The sequence below is a fragment of the Myotis myotis genome, unplaced genomic scaffold (assembly GCF_014108235.1).
Source record: "Myotis myotis isolate mMyoMyo1 unplaced genomic scaffold, mMyoMyo1.p scaffold_m19_p_6, whole genome shotgun sequence".
NCBI lineage: Eukaryota > Metazoa > Chordata > Mammalia > Chiroptera > Vespertilionidae > Myotis > Myotis myotis.
In genome coordinates, this window is record NW_023416368.1 from 42,666,028 (window position 1) to 42,685,631 (window position 19,604).

Sequence of the window (19,604 nt, forward strand, 5' to 3'; positions counted from 1 at the left end):
ACATCTATCTACACTAATAAAAGAGAAAAATGGTGATTGGCGTACGGCGCTACCCTTTTCATTGGCTAATCAGGGCTATATGCAAATTAACTGCCAACTAAGATGGCAGTTAACTGCCAACAAAGATGGCGGCTAATTTGCATATGTAGGCACAATGCAGGGAGGCGAAAGGGAAAGCAGGAAGAAGCCCCCTGCCACTGACAGTGATCGGAAACCCAGGGGGGAGCTAAGAACTGGGGGGCAGGGCAAAGGCGGCCCTGCAGGGCAAAGGCGGCCTCAGGGCCGCCTTTGCCCTGCCCCCCAGCCATGATCGGAGAATCAGGTGCCTTTGCCACCCTGGCCAGTGATAGCAGGAAGTACGGGTGGAGCCAGCAATGGAAGCTGGGCACAGTCAAAGCTGGCAGTCCCGGGAGCTAGGGGTCCCTTGCCTGGGCCTAAAGCGGAGCCCACGATCGCGGGGCCGCTGTAGCTGTGGGTCCCCGCTGCCCGAGCCGGACGCCTCAGCCAGAGGCGTCCTGCAGGGGCAGGGGCGGAGTCCGCGCAATCGCGGCGCCCCCCGCTGCCGCTGCAGGTACCCGCTGCCGGCCGGCCGGATGCCTCGGCCAGAGGCATTAGGCCTGGGCAGGGGCGGAGCCTGCAACCGCGGGGAGCTGGGGATCCCCTGCCCAGGCCTGACACCTCTGCTGGAGGCCTCAGGCCTGGTCAAGGGGCCGATCCGGTGATTGGTGATCAGAGGGTGATGAGGGTCAACTCCTCTGGCCGAGGCATCAGGCATCAGGCCTGGGTGGGGGGCGGAGCCGGGGATTGGAGGGATATGATGGTCCCCTTGCCCAGGCCTGAAGCCTGGGTCAGAGGCGTCAGGCTTGGGCGGGGGGTGGAGCAAGCGATCAGAGGGAGATGGGGGTCCCCTGCCCAGGCATGATTCCTGGGCCAGAGGCCTCAGGCCTGGGCGGGGGTCAGAGCCAGTGATCGGGGGGAGATGGGGGTCCCCTGTCCAAGCCTGACACCTCTGGCGGAGGCGTCAGGCCTGGGCAAGGGGCTGATCAGGCGATCGGAGGGTGATGGGGGTCTACGCCTCTGGCCGAGGCATCAGGCCTGGGGAAGGGGCAGAGCCAGCAATCGGAGGGGTCTGGGGGTCCCCTTCCCAGGCCTGACGCCTGGGCCAGAGGCATCAGGCCTGGGCTGGGGGCAGAACCAGTGATGGGGGGAAATGAGGGTCCCCTGCCCAGGCCTGACGCCTCTGTCAGAGGCGTCAGGCCTGGGCAAGGGGCCGATCCTGAGATTGGAGGGTGATGTGGGTCAACGCCTGAGGGCTCCCAGTATGTGAGAGGGGGCAGGCTGGGCTGAGGGACCCCCACACACACACACACACAGTGCACGAATTTCGTGCACCGGGCCCCTAGTATATATATAAAAGCCTAAGCAACTGGTAGCTATGACGTGCACTGACCACCAGGGGGCAGACGCTCAATGCAGGAACTGCCCCCTGGTGGTCAGTGCACTCCCATGGGAGTGCCACTCAGCTGACAGATGGGCACCAGACACCAGGCTAGCAGGAGCAGCAGCCAGCCCCGGCTTGGGCTCCTCCCTGCCCGCCTGCCGCTTCGCACACTACTTTGTGCTGTGCGGGATCCATGCAGACAGTGGGCTGGATCCCAATGAGCTGGCCGGTAAGGCTGGGCTGCTGCAGTGCAGAGGACCACTGATCCCTGCAGGCCAGGCCAAGGGACCTCACCTCTAGTTTCATATAAATGGAATCATATAATATGGGGCCCTGTGTGTTTGGCTTATTTCACTTAGGAAGGTTTTATGATTCATCCATGTTGAGTGATGGCTGAATCATATGAATGTGTGATATTTGTCCATTTATTAGTTAATAGGCAGTTGTGTTATTTCTGTTTCTTACTATTATGAATAATAGTGCTACAAACATTCATATACAAATGTTTTTGTGGATATATGTTTTAAATTCTTTGGGTATATATTGAAGAGTGAAATTGTTGGCTGATATGATAACTCTATCTTTAACTTTTTAACCAACTGCGTTTTTCCCAAAGTGCACCATTTTACATTCCTACAAGCAATGTATATTATTTCTAATTTCTTCATATTCTCATGCTATATGTGCTTTTTCTAACCATCTTAGTGTGTATGAAGTGTATTTTATTGTGATTTCTAAAACATTTATCTTTATTTTTGAAAGTATTATAGATATCTCCTTTTTTTTCCCATTGACCCCCAGCACTCCATACCTGCTCCACCCAAGCCTTCACCACACTATTGTCTATGTCCATGAGCTATGCATATATATAGTACCTATAAATTCCCCAGTTAATCTCCCACCCACCCCCGCCTCCTCTCTGAGATTCATACTTCTGTTCCATGTTTCCATGTCTCTGGATCTATCTTGTTCATCAATTTATTTTGTTCATTAAATTCACATATGAGGGAGAAACCAAGATGACGGCATAGGTAAACACCGGAAATTGCTGCCTCCCACAAAAAATTCAAAAATACAGCTAAAAGAAAAAAAGGACATCATCCAGAACCACAGGAAGGCTGGCTGAGTAGAAACGCTACAACTAGAAGGAAAGAGAAAAGCACACTGAGACTCAGAGGAGGTATGGAAGTGCAGCGGTACAGAGGCGCACGTGGCAAGGGCTGGCAACTGAGGACGCGGCTGTCTTTTTGAATCGGGAGGGAGTCACAAACCCCTGACTGCTCTGAACTCCAGTTCCGGGTGAGTCTCTGGGGACCCAGACTCATACAGGGAGAAACTGGACTGTCTGGCAGCGGACAGAACTCGGAACTCGAGGGCGGCATTCTGTGCTTGCAGTGATTATGGGGACACTGAGACACGGGGCCCCTTAGGGCAGGGCTGAGGATCAGCCATAGCTGCTTGCTCCGCCCTGTTGATTCCCTGAGACCCCGCCCCACCCAAACTGTGGCAGAGGCTTTTGCATATGAATGCCCTGGCCCTTTGCAATCTGAAAATTACCTAACAAACTGCAGCTGGGCCAGACAGACCCAGAACTTCCAAGAGAAGGTCCAAGGCCCCACAGCAGCTTGCATTGCTTCACAGCTGGGCCTCATTTGGGCACCTCCAAACCCCAAACAAGGAAGGGGAATCTGCAGATCTCTTCGTAGCTCCTGCTGGCTAGCCTCAGGCAGAGGCTAAATTAGCACCTCCTTAGATCCAAGAGCCAGTGTACCCAGTGGTCAGAGTGGGACCATCCAGATTACAACTCCTCAGATCCATAAGGGACACACTCAGGGGGCAGACTCAGTGAGCACCAAAGCCCCACTGAAGCAAGTCTTGCCTCATAAGGGTGTCTTCAGCACAGAAGTTCTCCCACCGTAGACACAGCTGACTCTCACAGCCAATTGGACTGGAGGTCAATTCCTCCCAGTGATACCTACAGCAAGCAAAGCTTAACTACAACAAGACTGTGCACAAAGCCCACAAAGGGGTGCACCAAGAGTGTCCACCTCAGGTAATTGGGGAGGCTGAGCCACTGGGCCCTATAGGACACCTAGCACACAAAGCCACTCTACCAACACAGGGAAGCAGCCAAAATGTGGAAACAAAGAAACAGGTCACAAATGACAGAAATGGAGGATATAGAGTTCAAAACCACACTTTTAAGGTCTCTCAAGAACTGTCTAGAAGCCGCTGATAAATTTAGTAAGGCCCTCGAAAAGACTGGTGAGACCGCCGATAAATATAGTGAGATCCTCAAGAAATCTAATGAGACCCTCGATGTTGTGATAAAGAACCAACTAGAAATTAAGCATACACTGACTGAAATAAAGAATATTATACAGACTCCCAACAGCAGACCAGAGGAGCGCAAGAATCAAGTCAAAGATTTGAAATGCGAAGAAGCAAAAAACACCCAACCGGAAAAGCAAAATGAAAAAAGAATCCGAAAATACGAAGATAGTGTAAGGAGCCTCTGGGACAGCTTCAAGAGTACCAACATCCGAAGTATAAGGGTGCCAGAAGATGAGAGAGAGCAAGATATTGAAAACCTATTTGAAGAAATAATGACAGAAAACTTCCCCTACCTGGTGAAAGAAATAGACTTACAAGTCCAGGAAGCGCAGAGAACCCCAAACAAAAGGAATCCAAAGAGGACCACACCAAGACACATCATAATTAAAATGCCAAGAGCAAAAGACAAAGAGAGAATCTTAAAAGCAGCAAGAGAAAGAAACTCAGTTACCTACAAGGGAATACCCATACAACTGTCAGCTGATTTCTCAACAGAAACTTTGCAGGCCAGAAGGGAGTGGCAAGAAATATTCAAAGTGATGAATACCAAGAACCTACAACCAAGATTACTTTATCCAGCAAAGCTATCGTTCAGAATTGAAGGTCAGATAAAGAGCTTCACAGATAAGGAAAAGCTAAAGGAGTTCATCACCACCAAACCAGTATTATATGAAATGCTGAAAGGTATCCTTTAAGAAGAGGAAGAAGAAGAAAAAGGTAAAGATACTAATTATGAACAACAAATATGCATCTATCAACAAGTGAATCTAAGAATCAAGTGAATAAATAATCTGATGAACAGAATGAACTGTTGATTATAATAGAATCAGGGACATAGAAAGGGAATGGACTGACTATTCTTGGGGGGGAAAGGGGTGTGGGAGATGCGGGAAGAGACTGGACAAAAATTGTGCACCTAGGGATGAGGACAGTGGGGGGGTAAGGGCAGAGGGTGGGTGGGAACTTGGTGGAGGGGAGCTATGGGGGGAAAAAAAGAGGAACAAATGTAATAATCTGAACAATAAAGATTTACTAAAAAAATAAAATAAAAATAAAAATAAAAAACTTCCCCTACCTGGTGAAAGAAATAGACTTACAAGTCCAGGAAGCGCAGAGAACCCCAAACAAAAGGAATCCAAAGAGGACCACACCAAGACACATCATAATTAAAATGCCAAGAGCAAAAGACAGAGATAATCTTAAAAGCAGCAAGAGAAAAAAAGTCAGTTACCTACAAGGGAGTACCCATACAACTGTCAGCTGATTTCTCAACAGAAACTTTGCAGGCCAAAAGGGAGTGGCAAGAAATATTCAAAGTGATGAATGCCAAGAACCTACAACCAAGATTACTTTATCCAGCAAAGCTATCATTCAGAATTGAAGATCAGATAAAGAGCTTCACAGATAAGGAAAAGCTAAAGGAGTTCATCACCACCAAACCAGTATTATATGAAATGCTGAAAGGTATCCTTTAAGAAGAGGAAGAAGAAGAAAAAGGTAAAGATACTAATTATGAACAACAAATACACATCTATCAACAAGTGAGTCTAAGAATCAAGTGAATAAATAATCTGATGAACAGAATAAACTGATTATAATAAAAAAAATTCACATATGAGTGAGGGAATGTGATCCTTATCTTTCTCTGTCTGGTTTATTTCGCTTTACATAATACTCTCTAGGTCCCTCCAGGATGTCTCAAAGGGTAAGAGATCCTTCATTTTTATAGCTGCATAGTATTCCATGGTGTGAATGTACTACAGCTTTTTTACCCACTCTTCTACTAATAGGCACCTGGGCAGTTTCCAGATCTTAGCTATTGTAAATTGTGCTACTATGATAGGGGTGCATATATTCTTTCTGATTGGTGTTTAGGATTTCTTAGGATAAATTCCCAGAAATGGGATCACTGGGTCAAATGGCAGTTCCATTTTTAATTTTTTGAGGAAACTCCATACTGTTTTCCATAGTGGCTGCACCAGTCTACATTCCCACCAGCAGTGTAGTAGGGTTCCCTTTTCTCTACAACCTAGCCAACACTTGTCCTTTGCTGATTTGTTGATGATTTTGGTATGCCTTTCCCTAATGACTATGATGTTGAGCATTTGTATGTGCTTATTGGCCATTTGAGTGTCTTCTTTGGAGAAATATTTATGAAATACATGCCTTTTTGTTTTGTTTTTTGCATGTCACTAGCCTGGTGACTAACTATTCCGTAGTAGGGCCACAGTCAGTTTATAAGGTCAAGAGTTGCTCTTCAAGGACTCTAACACAATAAGGCAATAGCTAATACCCAAGCATGACTCTAGAGCAGGGGTGGGCAAACTTTTTGACTTCAGGGCCACAATGGGTTCTTAAACTGGACTGGAGGGCCGGAACAAAAGCATGGATGGAGTGTTTGTGTGAACTAATATAAATTCAAAGTAAACATCATTACATAAAAGGGTACGGTCTTTTTTTTTTTTTAGTTTTATTCATTTCAAACGGGCCGGATCCGGCCTGTGGGCCATAGTTTGCCCACGGGTGCTCTAGAGACTGCCTGTTTTTAATTGGGCTATTCATCTTATTGTTGAGTTGTAGCTTGCTTAATTTTGAAACCAATATTATGTTTGGCTCTAAAATTGGTTTTTATCTTACCAAATTCCCAATTATCCTAACACTATTTATTGAATTATTTCCTTCACATTAGTTTGTACTGTCTTCTTTATCAAATAGTTTGTTTTTCAAAAATACATACGAAAAAAAACTTTAAAACTATATTTGCAGGCAAAAAGATGAATGAAATGTAAAGACTTCTTGATTTAAAAATTTCACATTATCCATGTTAGGTTTTCTTACCATTTTTTAAAAAATGCAGTACAATCCTGATTAAAACATTCAATTTAGAACTTAGGTCCATAAAAGGCTCCTAAAATAATTTTTGGAAGAACCATGAGAGTACAGTCAGATCAGGAATACCAGAACAGGAAGATTGATAAGTAACAACTGTTTTAGTAATATATCAGTGGGTATTGTAAAGTTGCTGCATGATCAACCGAGCATGCTATTGGTTCAGAAATAAAAGATAGGCTAATAAGACCTAATGAAGGATTGAAAATAATATGCCATAATTTATGTAAATTTATTTCATAGTAAAGCAGCTTTTTTGTTGTTGTTAATCATCACCCAAGGATATTTTTTCCATTGATTTTTTTAGAGAGAGTGGAAGGGAGGAGGGGAGAGAGACAGAAAGAAACATCAGTGGGAGAGAGACACATTGATGGTTTGCCTCCAGCACACAGGGCCAACCCAGGTACATGCTCTTGACTGGGAATCAAACCCGAGACCCTTCAGTACCTTGGCAGATGCTCTAGCCACTGAGCAAAACCACCGAGGGCTAGTATTTGTGTTTTTTGTTTTTTTTAATATATTTTTTTATTGACTTCAGAGAGGAAGGGAAAGGGAGAGAGAGATAGAAACATCAATGATGAGAGAGAATCTGAACGGCTGCCTCCTGCACGCTTCCCACTGGGGATCCAGCCTGCAACCCAGCATGTGCTCTTGACCGGAATCAAACCCAGAATCCTTCAGTGCGGAGGCTCTATCCACTGAGCCAAACCAGCTAGGGTGAATTTGTGTTTTAAATAAAGCTAGACAAGGTATGTTTTTTTGTTTGTTTGTTTGTTTCTGATTTTAATGGCAATATGTGGTGCTTTAATGCTAATTTAATTTTTACTACTGGCTTGATAAAAAAAAAAATTCATTAAAAAAACACAACTATTTGCCCTAGTCAGTTTGGCTCAGTGGATAGAGCATCAGCCTGTGGCCTGAAACATCTTGGATTCAATTCCAGTCAAGGCCACATACCTCAGTTGCAGGTTCCTCACCGACCAGGACCCTGGTCAGGGCATGAAGGAGGCAACCAATCAATGCCTTTCTCTCACCTCTACATTTCTTTCTTTCCCTCTCTCTTTCACTTTCTCTAAAACTCAATGGAAAAATACCCTTGGGTGAGGATTAAAAAAAAACAAAAACAAAAAAACAACTATTTGAGGGAGGAAAAGTTTAGATATTATATATTAGCAAATTCCTTTGACATATATGTAAATGCTATATTTCTCCTTATGTGATACGTTGAGGTGACTTATTACATCAGTAGATTGCCTAAAAATTAGCCATTCTAACATATTTTATATCAGCCCTTATTTGATTGTAGTAAATTATTGTTACAATTTGTAAATTGTTCATATGTTTACTTTTATATTGTCAAATTATTCTAACTGGTATTTTATTTGGCGTTATTGTATATGATTGTGTAAATGAAGTTTATTTACAGTTTACTTTTCCAACTAGACTGTAGTAAAAGATATTGAAGGAAAAGGAATGTGTGTGAATCAGAGCCAGGTCCTTAGAAAGCAGTATGTGCCAAAAACGATAGATAGTAGGCACTGGAGAAAAGGGTTTTACTGAATGGAAATTTTTTATAAAAAGCACCAATATGCCCTACCTGGTTTGGCCCAATGGATAGAGCGTCAGCCTGAGGACTGAAGGGTCCAGGTTCTATTCCGGCCAAGGGCACATGTCTGGGTTGCAGGTTCAACCCCCAGTAGGGGGCATGCAGGAAGCAGCCAATCAGTGATTCTCTCTCATCATTGATGTTTCTATCTTTCTCTCCCTCTCCCTTCCTCTCTAAAATCAATAACATATATATTTTTTTAAAAGGCATCTATACTGCTGAAACCGGTTTGGCTCAGTGGATGGAGCGTCGGCCTGTGGACTGAAGGGTCCCAGGTTCGATTCCGGTCAAGGGCATGTACCTGGGTTGCGGGCACATCCCCAGTAGGAGATGTGCAGGAGGCGGCTGATCGATGTTTCTCTCCCATCGATGTTTCTAACTCTCTATCTCTCTCTCTCCCTTCCTCTCTGTAAAAAATCAATAAAATATATTTAAAACAATAAAAATAAATAAAAGGCATCTATACTAATAAAGGGGTATATGCTAATTATACCGGACGTCCCTCTGGACAAAGCCACAGTGGCTGTGAGGGCTGGAGAGGGCCAGCAGCCATGGCATGCCGGAAGTTCCACCTTTGTGCATGAGCTGCACAGGAAACACCTTTTCTGACCGCTCATTGTCTAAATTCGCAGTAAGCCACTCGCAGCATTCTTGGTAACTTGGGTAATAAGAATCCAAGAAGGTGATCTAGGGTTTTTCCACCTCACTTTTGGAGGAAAACCGAAGGTCCGCTGCTGGAGGGGCTAAGAAATGTCATATCCTGCCCTAGTCGGTTTGGCTCAGTGGATAGAGCCTTGGCCTGCAGGCCACAGGGTCCCAGTTCGATCCCAGTCAAGTCACGTACCTAGGTTGCAGGCTCCTCCCTGCCCCAGGTCCAGGTCAGGGTTCATGCAGGAGGCAACCAATCAATGTGTTCCTCTCACATTGATGTTCCTCTCTGTCTTTCCCTCTCTCTTCCACACTCTCTAAAAATTAATGGAAAAATATCCTCAGGTGAGGATAAAAAAAAAAGAAAAAAATGTCATATCCTATCTCTAAAAATTAATGGAAAAATACCCTCAGGTAAGGATAAAAAAAAAAGAAATGTCATATCCTATGAAAGAGACATCTTGAAAATGCCTAAAGAAAGTTGTCATTTTTTTGTGATGAAGGGAGAGGAGCCCCTGTTGATGAAAACACCACAGTGGTTGCGAGGGCCGAGGGCCGAGGGCCGGCAGCTGTGGTGGCTGGCATTGGCAGCAGCAGCAGGGTGATGGGGGCGGCACCTTCCCCTGATCAGCCTGGTCACCTCCTCCAAGGGGCCCCCTCATCAATAGGACATCTTTTGAGGGCTCCCAGACTGTGAGGGGGGTAGGCCGGGCGCGAATTTTCGTGCACCGGACCTCTAGTATATCTATAATAGACCAAGATATCTTTGTTTACATGTGTAAATCTTAGTTTTGTTTTTGTTTTTTTAGATTGAAGAGCAGTCAGACTGTAAGATCCTAGATGGACACTTTGTTTCTCCTATGGCACACTATGTACCTGATATCATGCCAGTTGAATCTATTATTGCAAGGTAAGAATTTTTATTACTAAATAAAAATTCAAAGTACTAAGTTGTTTATGTTAATTTAAGTTATAACAATATCAATGCCATCTTATTTGAAATTACTTAGCATTAATTATAATAATTATGTGACATTATTCCCATTACCATGGGGTGAGGGGAGAGTGAAATTATAGAGCTTTATTAGTTTGACATATTTAGTATGCATTTGAACTTAGGCTGTTATCCACTGAAAATATCCTATATAATAAAAGCCTGATATGTTAAGTATGTCCAGTCGACCGGTCAGCCATTAAACCAATCAAAGTGTGATATGCTAAGGCTGCTCAACTGCTCACTATGATGTGCACTGACCACCAGAGGGCAGATGCTCCAACCAGTAGGTTAGCTCGCGGCTGGGATCTGGCCGATTGGGACTGAGCGAGATGGGCGGGACACACCCTGGAGCCCTCCCAGGCTGGCCAACCTCCCGCGTCCCTCTCTGGCCCTGATTATGCACTGGTGGGGTCCCTCGGCCTGGCCTGCGCCCTCTTGCAATCTGGGATCCCTCGAGGGATGTCAGAGACCTGGTTTTGGCTATATCCTGCAGGCCAGGCTGAGGGGCCCCATTGGTGCATGAATTCGTGCACTGGGTCTCTAGTACTGTTATAAATATGTTTTGTATAAGTCTCATGGTAACCACAGAACTAAAATCTATAATGTCTGAACAAAAGAGAAGAGAAAAAAGTATAATTATATCACTACAGAAAGTCATCCTATCTAATAAAAGAGAAACATGGTAATTGGCGTACGACCGCTACCCTTCCCATTGGCTAATCAGCGAGATATGCAAATTAACTGCCAGCCAAGATGGCGGCCGGCAGCCAGGCAGCTTGAAACTTACATGAGGCTTGCTTGCTTCAGTGACGGAGGACTCCAACATTCCCCGCCTGCCTTGCCGGCCTCTGAGCCTGCAGTTTAAGAAACATTGTAATAAATATAGAAGTTAAACAAAACCCCAGAAACCAGCTTTCAGCGAGCTGGGATCTCAGAGCTGGAGTTGATACAGAGTTTCGATTATAGAACCGAAACAAACCAGATACCTACTTTCAGCAACTGAAGCCTCAGAGCTGGAGCCAGGCTAAAGCTGGCCCAGAATAAAAAGAAAAAAAGGAGCAGTTGGGAGCTTCAGTCCCAGCCTGAAAACAGCCCTCAGCCCCTCACCCAGACTGGCCAGGCACCCCAGTGGGGACCCCCACCCTGATCAAGGACACCCTTCAGGGCAAACCAGCCAGCCCCACCCCGTGCACCAGGCCTCTATCCTATATAGTAAAAGGTTAATATGCCTCCCAGCACCGGGATCAGCGGAGCCGAGAGGCCTCCCGGCACTGGGATCAGCGTGACAGGGGGCAGCACCCAAACCCCCTGATCGCCCTGCGGCTCTGTGTGTGACAGGGGGCGGGGCCACAACCTCCCTATCCGCCCTGCTCTGTTCGTGACAGGTGAAGGCACCCCAACCCCCTGATCAGCCCTGCTCTGTGCCTGATAGGGGGGAGCTCCCCAACCCCCTGATCGCCCTGCGGCTCTGTGTGTGACAGGGTGCAGCGCCTCAACCCCCGATCGGCCCTGCTCTGTGTGTGACAGGGTGCGGCGCCCCAACCCCCCCGCTCCCCACGGGCCCTGCTCTGTGTGTGACGGGGTAGAGCCATAACCTCCCCATTGGCACTGCCCTGAGTGTGAGAGTGGCGGCGCCCCAACCCCCTGATCGGCCCTGCTCTGTGGGTGATAGAGGACGGCGCCCCAACCCCCTGATCCGCCCTGCTCTGTGTGTGACAGGGGGCGGTGCCCCAACTCCCCTATCGGCCCTACTCTGTGAGTGATGGGGGGAGCTCCTCAACCCCCTGATCGGCCCTGCTCTGTGCATGACAGGGGGGAGCTCCCCAACCCCCTGATTGACCCTGCTCTGTGTGTGACAGTGTACGGAGCCCCAACCCCCCTGATGGGCCCTGCTCTGTGCGTGACAGGGGGCAGTGCCCCAACCCCCTGATTGACCCTGCTCTGTGTGTGACAGTGTACGGAGCCCCAACCCCCCTGATGGGCCCTGCTCTGTGCGTGACAGGGGGCAGTGCCCCAACCCCCTGATTGACCCTGCTCTGTGCGTGACAGGGTACTGAGCCCCAACCCCCCTGATGGGTCCTGCTCTGTGTGTGACGGGGTGGCGCCGCAACCTCCCCATCAACCCTGCCTTGAGTGTGACAGGGGGCAATGCCCCAACCCCACAATCGGCCCTACCCTGAGCATGACTGAGGGTGGCATCGCAACCTCCCTATCTGCCCTGCTCTGTGCATGACAGGGGAAGGCGCCCCAACTCCCCAATCGGCCCTGCTCTGAGCCCAACCAGGGACTGCACCTAGGGATTGGGCCTGCCCTCTGCCACCCGGGAGCAGGCCTAAGCCAGCAGGTCGTTATCTCCTGAGGGGTCCCAGACTGCGAGAGGGCACAGGCGGGGCTGAGGGACCCCCCCTTTCCCCGAGTGCACAAATTTTTGTGCACCGGGCCTCTAGTCAAATTATAAAAGAAGAGAAAAAAGATAAAGAAGAAACAAAACACTCGTGAAACAGGCAGAAACAATGAACAAAATGGCTATAGTAAGTCCATACCTATCAATAATCAGTTTAAATGTAAATGAAATAAGTTCTCCAATCAAAAGACATGGAATGGTTGAATGGATAAAGAAACAAGACCCAGCCCAGCCAGCATGGCTCAATGGTTGAGCATTGACCTAGGAACCAGGAGGTCATGGTTCTATTCCCAGTCAGGGCACATGCCCAGGTTACAGGTTCAATACCCAATCCCCAGTGTGGGATGTGCAGGAGGCAGCCAATCAATGATTCTACATTATCATTGATGTTTCTATCTCTCTTTTCCTCCTCCCACTGCGAATGGAGCCTGCAACTTGAGCATGTGCTCTGACTGCGAATGTTTTTGGTGCATGGGGCGATGCTCAGCCAAGCCATGCTGGCCAGGGCAGAAAAGCAGTTCTTGTTGCCTGAGAATGCAGCCACAGCCTAAAGACTTAATCATATATATTAATGTCTCTAGCATAAGAAAATTTTATTATGCATTTATAAAGTTGTGGTATTGAACAAGATAAAAAATGATTACAATAAATTCTGTGTCTATATGGTAATTGAATATTTTACTATCCTAACATAAAACAAATTTACAATATCTTTGTTGCCTTTAGGCAAATATTAAATACTCAATTACAATTTTAATGTCAGAATTCTGGAGACTTTTTTCCAAAATAATTTAATTATGAAACTTTCAAGCATTGAAAGTTTGTACTAAAAGCCTTTAAGCCCTGACCGGTTTGGCTCAGTGAATAGAGCGTCAGCCTGTGGACTGAAAGGTCCCAGGTTCGATTCCAGTCAAAGGGCATGTACCTTGGTTGTGGGCACATCCTCAGTAGGAGGTGTGCAGGAGACAGCTGATCGATGTTTCTCTCTCACTGATGTTTCTAACTCTCTATCCCCCTCCCTTCCTCTCTGTAAAATATCAATAAAATATATATTTTTTAAACGCCTTTAAAAGATAATTAATTGAGGTGCTTTATTTTAAATAGGTTCCAATTTATTGTGCCTAAAGAATGGAATAGCAAATATAGACCCGTATGCATTCATCTTGCTGGAACAGGAGATCATGTAAGACTTTATTATGATATCTAATCCCTAATTTGTCAACATACTCTCCTTAACAGATGTGATTATTTATATTCTTTAAATGTGTCCTCTTTTCTTTCCTTAGCATTACTGGAGACGACGAACACTGATGGCTCGTCCTATGATTAAAGAAGCCGGAATGGCTTCTTTGTTGTTAGAAAACCCTTATTATATCCTTTTGTGATACCTAGAAATCTTTTCTCTTATGTATTTATAGATTTAGTCAGCCAAAGGAATGATAGTAGCCAATTTTTCTAAAGCAGTTAAATTTAGTCATCAGTTCAAAAAATACTTAAGAATGAAGTGAAAAATTACTTTTTAGATTGAAGAGCAGTCAGACTTTTAAAAAGCCTTCATGCCTTTTAAAAACTAAAATAAGGATTGTGCTTCTGTTGTATAATAAAGATAAATGGTACTTCTGTTTCCTGTGAGACTTATTTTATGCTGCATTTTAATATTAAGTCAAATGTTTGCTATTAAGGAAACCCTCATGTTTTAAGTGCTTTACAGTTAAGTATCAGTTGAGGTTTAGAACAGTTCTTAACTTAATTTTCAAGATGACGTCAGACTATGTCCAGAAGAAGAAACGAAACTGGCCCTAGCTGGTTTGACTCAGTGGATAGAGGATCGCCTGTGGACTGAAGGGTCCCGGGTTCGATTCCAGTCAAGGACACATGCCCAGGTTGCGGGCTTGATATCCCCAGTGGGGGCATGCAGGAGGCAGCCAATCAATTACTCTTTCTCATCATTGATGTTTCTATCTCTTTCTCCCTCTTCCTTCCTCTCTTAAATCAATAAAAATTTATTTAAAGAAAAAGAAACTAAACTGATGCACAAATATAACAAAATGCTCAACATTGCTGGTAATAAGAGAAATGTAAAGTTAAAGCAACACTAACAAGTATTTTAAAAACAAAACATAATACTCATGAGCCTATTGTGAAATGGGCACACTCACTACTGATTACTGAATATCAGCTCAACCCCTTGGGAAAGCATTTTTACCACATTGAATCAAGAGCCTTAAAAAGCTTCACATCCCTTGACAGGATGATTCTCTTTCTGGGAAATTTAATCTAAGGATAAAATACTAAAAAAAGAGAAAGTAATAGAAAAGAGAAAAGATAGCTATATAACTTGATGTACAATAGTAAAACATTAGAAATAGCTTGAATGTCCAACAATAGCAACATGGTTGAGAAAACTGGTTCATAATATTGTAATATTATGCAATTGGTTCTATAATGTTTATTGTTCTACCATTTACTGACTGTATGACCATGGACTTGTTAACATAATATTTTAGTACATCAATATTTTTGTTGGCAATGGAAATAGTCTCTTGGGTTATTCAGAGTATTATAGAGTTAATAGAACATTGCCTGGTAAATAATGTGTTCAGTAAATTTTAACAGTTATTATTTTAAAAGTTTATAGCAATGTATGTAAGTATTTATAGTGTAAAAAATGGGATATATAACTCTATGGTATGATATAGGTATACAAAAAAACCTAAAAACAAAACCCATTTAAAATACTGCGGAAAAAATATTAGGAAAAATACACCGAAATATTAACATAGTTGTCTGTAGATAAACTAAATTTTTCTAATCCTTTCTGTATTTTCTAAAAAATTTTAAATTGATTTTGGAGAGGTGGGGAAGGGAGAGAAAGAGAGAGAAATATCAATTTGTTGTTCCACTTATTTATGCATTCATTGCTTGCTTGCTTGTATGGAACCTGGAGATGGAACACTCAACCTTGGTGTATAGGGGTGATACTCTAACCAACTAAGCAACCCAGGTTTTTAGGTTTTCTAAAATAATATAAATGAAAAAATCCAATAAACTGAAGTTGAAGACTGCACAACCCAATAAATAAACTAAAAACATTGAATTGTACACTTCAGATAAATTTTTTAGCCCTGGCCAGTGTGGCTCAGTTGGTTGGAGCATCATCCTGTGTACCAGAGCGATCAGGGCATATACCTTGATTGCAGGTTCCATCCCCAGGGCGCATACAGGAGGCCACCAATGGATGTATCTCTCTCACATTAATGTGTATGTGCCTCTCCCTCTTTTCCTCCCTCTCTAAAAATCAATAAAAATTCTTTAAAATAAATTGTTAGTCCCAAAAAGAGAAAAAGAAAAAAAAATTATTATCCCTGTCCTGTGTCTTCAGTGGTTAGAGCATCTGCCTGCAAACCATAAGGCAGTGGTTCTCAACCTTCCTAATGTCGCGACCCTTTAATACAGTTCCTCATGTTGTGGTGACCCCCAACCATAAAATTATTTTCGTTGCTACTTCATCACTGTAATTTTGCTACTATTATGAATCGTAATGTAAATATCTGATATGCAGGATGTATTTTCATTGTTACAAATTGAATATAATTAAAGCATAGTGATTAATCACAAAACAATATGTAATTATATATGTGTTTTCCAATGGTCTTAGGCAACCCCTGTGAAAGGGTCGTTCAACCCCCAAAGGGGTCGCGACCCACAGGTTGAGAACCGCTGCCATAAGGTTTAATTCCTAGTCAAGGGCATGTACCTGGGATGCAGGTTCTATCCTGTGTGCAGGAAGTCAACCAATCAATGTGTCTCTTTCACGTGGATGTTTCTTTCTCTTTTTCCAACTTCTTTCCTCCCTTCCACTCTCTAAAAATCAATAGAAAAAATATCCTGATGTGAGGATTAATCAAAATAATACTAATACTAATAAATTATTTAAAAAATAAAGCTCTATAAAAGAAAACCATTTGAAAAACCTGAGAACTTCTAAACAGCATATTTCAACTATAAAATAGTTATTTCAGTATTAATTTGTCTTTAACTAATTTAAGTTAATGTGTTTTGATACCAGAGAATATTTGTTTTAAAACTTTCTCTTTGACCACATTCTTAAATGGCTGCAGGAAACCCAAGGACCAAATGTAAGTATATATCACCTTCATTTTTGCAGTCTTTATATTGAATTTTCAGCAACATTAAAGTTTTTGGTAGTCTTTGGTTAACCATTTCTAAGTTTAATCTCCAAGTGTTATTGTGGGGAAATTCTGTTATAAAACTATAGTAGGAATGTTAACTTTAATTTTTACTTTAAGCTTTTTGCATTTTAAATGTATGATAAAGAGATAAATTTTTAATAGGTTGACTGAAGATATATTTTATTTGTAAAATTTTAACTGAAGAAAGTATAAAACATGTCCCTTTTTAAAAGGAAAAGTACATTTACTTTGTGAAATTAAACACTATTATTTTTTATTCTTGCAATGCATAATATAGGTAAACTTTCCCTTCCTGGTCTTTTAAAATGATCAACTTTAAGGCAGTGCTTTTTGCATTTTCATAGTCTATGTTATATTTAGTTTTGATTCATTCAGGAAATATTTGATCCTAGACACTGGGAAGACAGCAACGAAAAGACAAGGTCCTTACTTTCATAGAGCTCATATTCTAGTATGAGAGAGAGATAAAAATCAATAAGGTAATTTCATATACTTATCAATACCATAAAGAAATAAAGCAAGGCAATGGGATAAAGAGTAATAGAGTGTGGGTGCAGGGATGGAGCAGTATTAGATATGAGGACATGACGTAACGAGAAGGAGCCACCAGGGTGACAACCTGGAGGAAGATCAGCCTCAGAGAAGGAAGAGTAAATGAAAAGCACAGTGTGAGCACTGGGTTGGAGAGTAGTGCAAGATGAGATCAGAAAGGTAGGCAAGGGTCAGGTTAGGAAGAACCATGATTAGAATTTTACTGTAAGTGCAGTGGGAAACCTCTAGAGTACTTTAAGCAGAAATTAAAATGATAAGACCTACTGATAAATTCATTTTTGTGGGTAAGAAATCAAAAGTTCTGACTTGGACATATTGGTGATATCTGTTGGACCTGCAAGTAGAGAAGTCAAATAGGGAGTTGCAAAGTGGTGGAAAGATCAGTTTAGAAGTCACTTGTCTATGTGATCATGGCATAAAAGAGGTCATGAAAATGGGGTGTGGTAGAAGCAAACCTTATAAAGTGGGAAAACTATAAATTTCCTAGTGCAGACTTGTTGCGAGAATTACAATGTTTATAAAATATCCTGTTACACTTATGTACCCAGAAAATATAATAATGCTCCAATGTATTTAATCATCATAAGAAAGAAATGTCTTGCAATTTAAATAATAATAAACAATTCTCTCTCTTTTAAAATATCTTAACCCTGTTTTCATCAACAGTGGTTAAGTAATTTGAGACTGGGTTTATTGTTATATATAACCATTATCTCAAAACCTCACATCGGTAACTTCTGTTAAAGAGCAAACTGAGGTGGATCTGAGAATTCAAACTTCCATACCAGATGAAAATAATCAGGGAAATTCTGTAATCATAAATAGCAAATTAGAATGAGGATAGGAAACAAGTATAAGGATAAATGAGTTCTTTTATGATGAAGCATCAGTATGATCTGTTTTGACATAGGATAACATCCTAATATATAAAAACCCTGGGTCCCTCACGACCGAGGCTCGACCAACCAGAAGTCAGTCCTGCAGTCAGTGCTGGGTTGCCACGGCAACCCAGTGCTGACTGCTGAGGGGACTGCAAATCAGGCCCGGACAGAGGCCTGAAGAGAGAAGCAGGGTTTGATCTGTAGCCCCTGTGGCAGCTGTTGATCAGCACTTGCCTCTCTATTTCTCTCCAGCAGTCACACCTCCATTTCTCTCCAGGCCTCCACCGGGGCTGCTGATCAGCCCCACCTTGCTGATCAGGCCCCCTTAATAGGCCCAGAGACGCTGACTGGCATAGAAACCGACCAATCAGAACCAAATCTGGGTGAAGTGTGAGGAGCCAATGGCTGCCTAGGAGGTGGAGCTTTTGACACTAACTGGCATAGCAACTGACCAATCAAAGCCAAATCTGGGTCAACTGTGAGGAACCAATGGCTGCCTAGGAGGTGGAGCTTTTGACACTGACTGGCATAGGAACTGACCAATTAGAACCAAATCTGGGTCAACTGTAAGGAGCCAATGGCTGCCTAGGAGGCAGAGCTTTTGACGCTGACTGGCATAGAAACCAACCAATCAGAACCAAATTGGCCAACAGAGGAGGGCAGTTGGGGGCGAGATCAAGCCTGCAGGGGAGGACAGTTGGGGGCGAGATCAGGCCAGCAGGGGAGGGCAGTTGGGGGCGATCGGGCTGGCAGGAGAGGAGTTAGGTGTTAATCAGGCTGGCAGGAGAGCGGTTAGGGGGTGATCAGGCTGGCAGGCAGAAGCGGTTAGGGGCAATCAGGCAGGCAGGCGAGTAGTTGCGAGCCAGCAGTCCTGGATTGTGAGGGGATGTCCCCCAAGAGGTGCCAGATTGGAGAGGGTGCAGGCTGGGTGAGGGACACACACACACCACCACCACCACCCCCAGTGCAAGAATTTCATGCACCAGGCCTCTAGTGCTACATAATAAACGGCTAATATGCAAATTGTCCCCTCCACAGGGAGTTTGATAAGGGAGCAGGGCCAGCCAGCCAACCTCCCGTGTCCCCTTCCCCAGGCCAGCGCAGGCAGATGGGACCCCACCTGTGCACGGATTCTTGCACCAGGCCTCTAGTAGTTTCCATAAAGAGAAGCCCTGCCTTATGAATATGGAGCCCTTAGAGGATGTGGGAGGACACTGGGCATAATTCTGTTTTTAACAACTTCACATTCCTGTGGCATCTGGTTCTTTGCATATAATTATTCTATGTAGGCATATAGTGAATGACCATTGATAAAATGAATTTTTGTACACTTTGACAAGGTTTCATCCAGTAGCCAACTATGTGCATTTGTCTTCATAAATTGTGTATTTAAGATTTCGGTAATACATGAAACTAGTATTAGGTTAAACTCTTAACATTGCTTTTTAAAAAATGTTATGCTTTTAAGTTCTATTGTAATAAGTTCTTTCTAAGGGGGGGCAACTATAAATTTGTTTTTCCTTATACAGTCATGGTAATTTAACAAAATCGGCAGAATAAGAAATATTATTTTCCCATAAATATTTTAAGTTTTTATAAAGTGCCATCAAATAAGATTCTTTTCTAAACTTGAAAATA

At 43.6% G+C, this 19,604-nt stretch overlaps 1 protein-coding gene, 1 long non-coding RNA gene and 1 other non-coding gene across 4 annotated transcripts in view; 1 reads left to right on the forward strand and 2 right to left on the reverse strand.

Moving 5' to 3' along the window:
• ABHD18 (abhydrolase domain containing 18) overlaps positions 1–19,604 on the forward strand; it is a 54,842-nt gene that overhangs the window by 17,620 nt on the left and 17,618 nt on the right. For both annotated transcript variants that reach the window (XM_036313250.1, XM_036313252.1), the window contains exons 4-7: positions 9,728–9,828; positions 13,424–13,502; positions 13,606–13,690; positions 16,431–16,458. In XM_036313250.1, the coding sequence (XP_036169143.1) occupies positions 9,728–9,828; positions 13,424–13,502; positions 13,606–13,690; positions 16,431–16,458 (293 nt within the window). The remainder of the gene's footprint in view (positions 1–9,727; positions 9,829–13,423; positions 13,503–13,605; positions 13,691–16,430; positions 16,459–19,604) is intronic.
• On the reverse strand, positions 5,960–6,086 carry LOC118659464. The gene has a single exon (XR_004968581.1). It is a non-coding gene; the product is annotated as a small nucleolar RNA SNORA3/SNORA45 family (small nucleolar RNA).
• Positions 16,136–19,604, reverse strand: part of LOC118658161 — a 38,832-nt gene continuing 35,363 nt past the window's right edge. The window contains exon 5 of the long non-coding RNA XR_004968228.1: positions 16,136–16,183. This is a non-coding gene — a long non-coding RNA (uncharacterized LOC118658161). The remainder of the gene's footprint in view (positions 16,184–19,604) is intronic.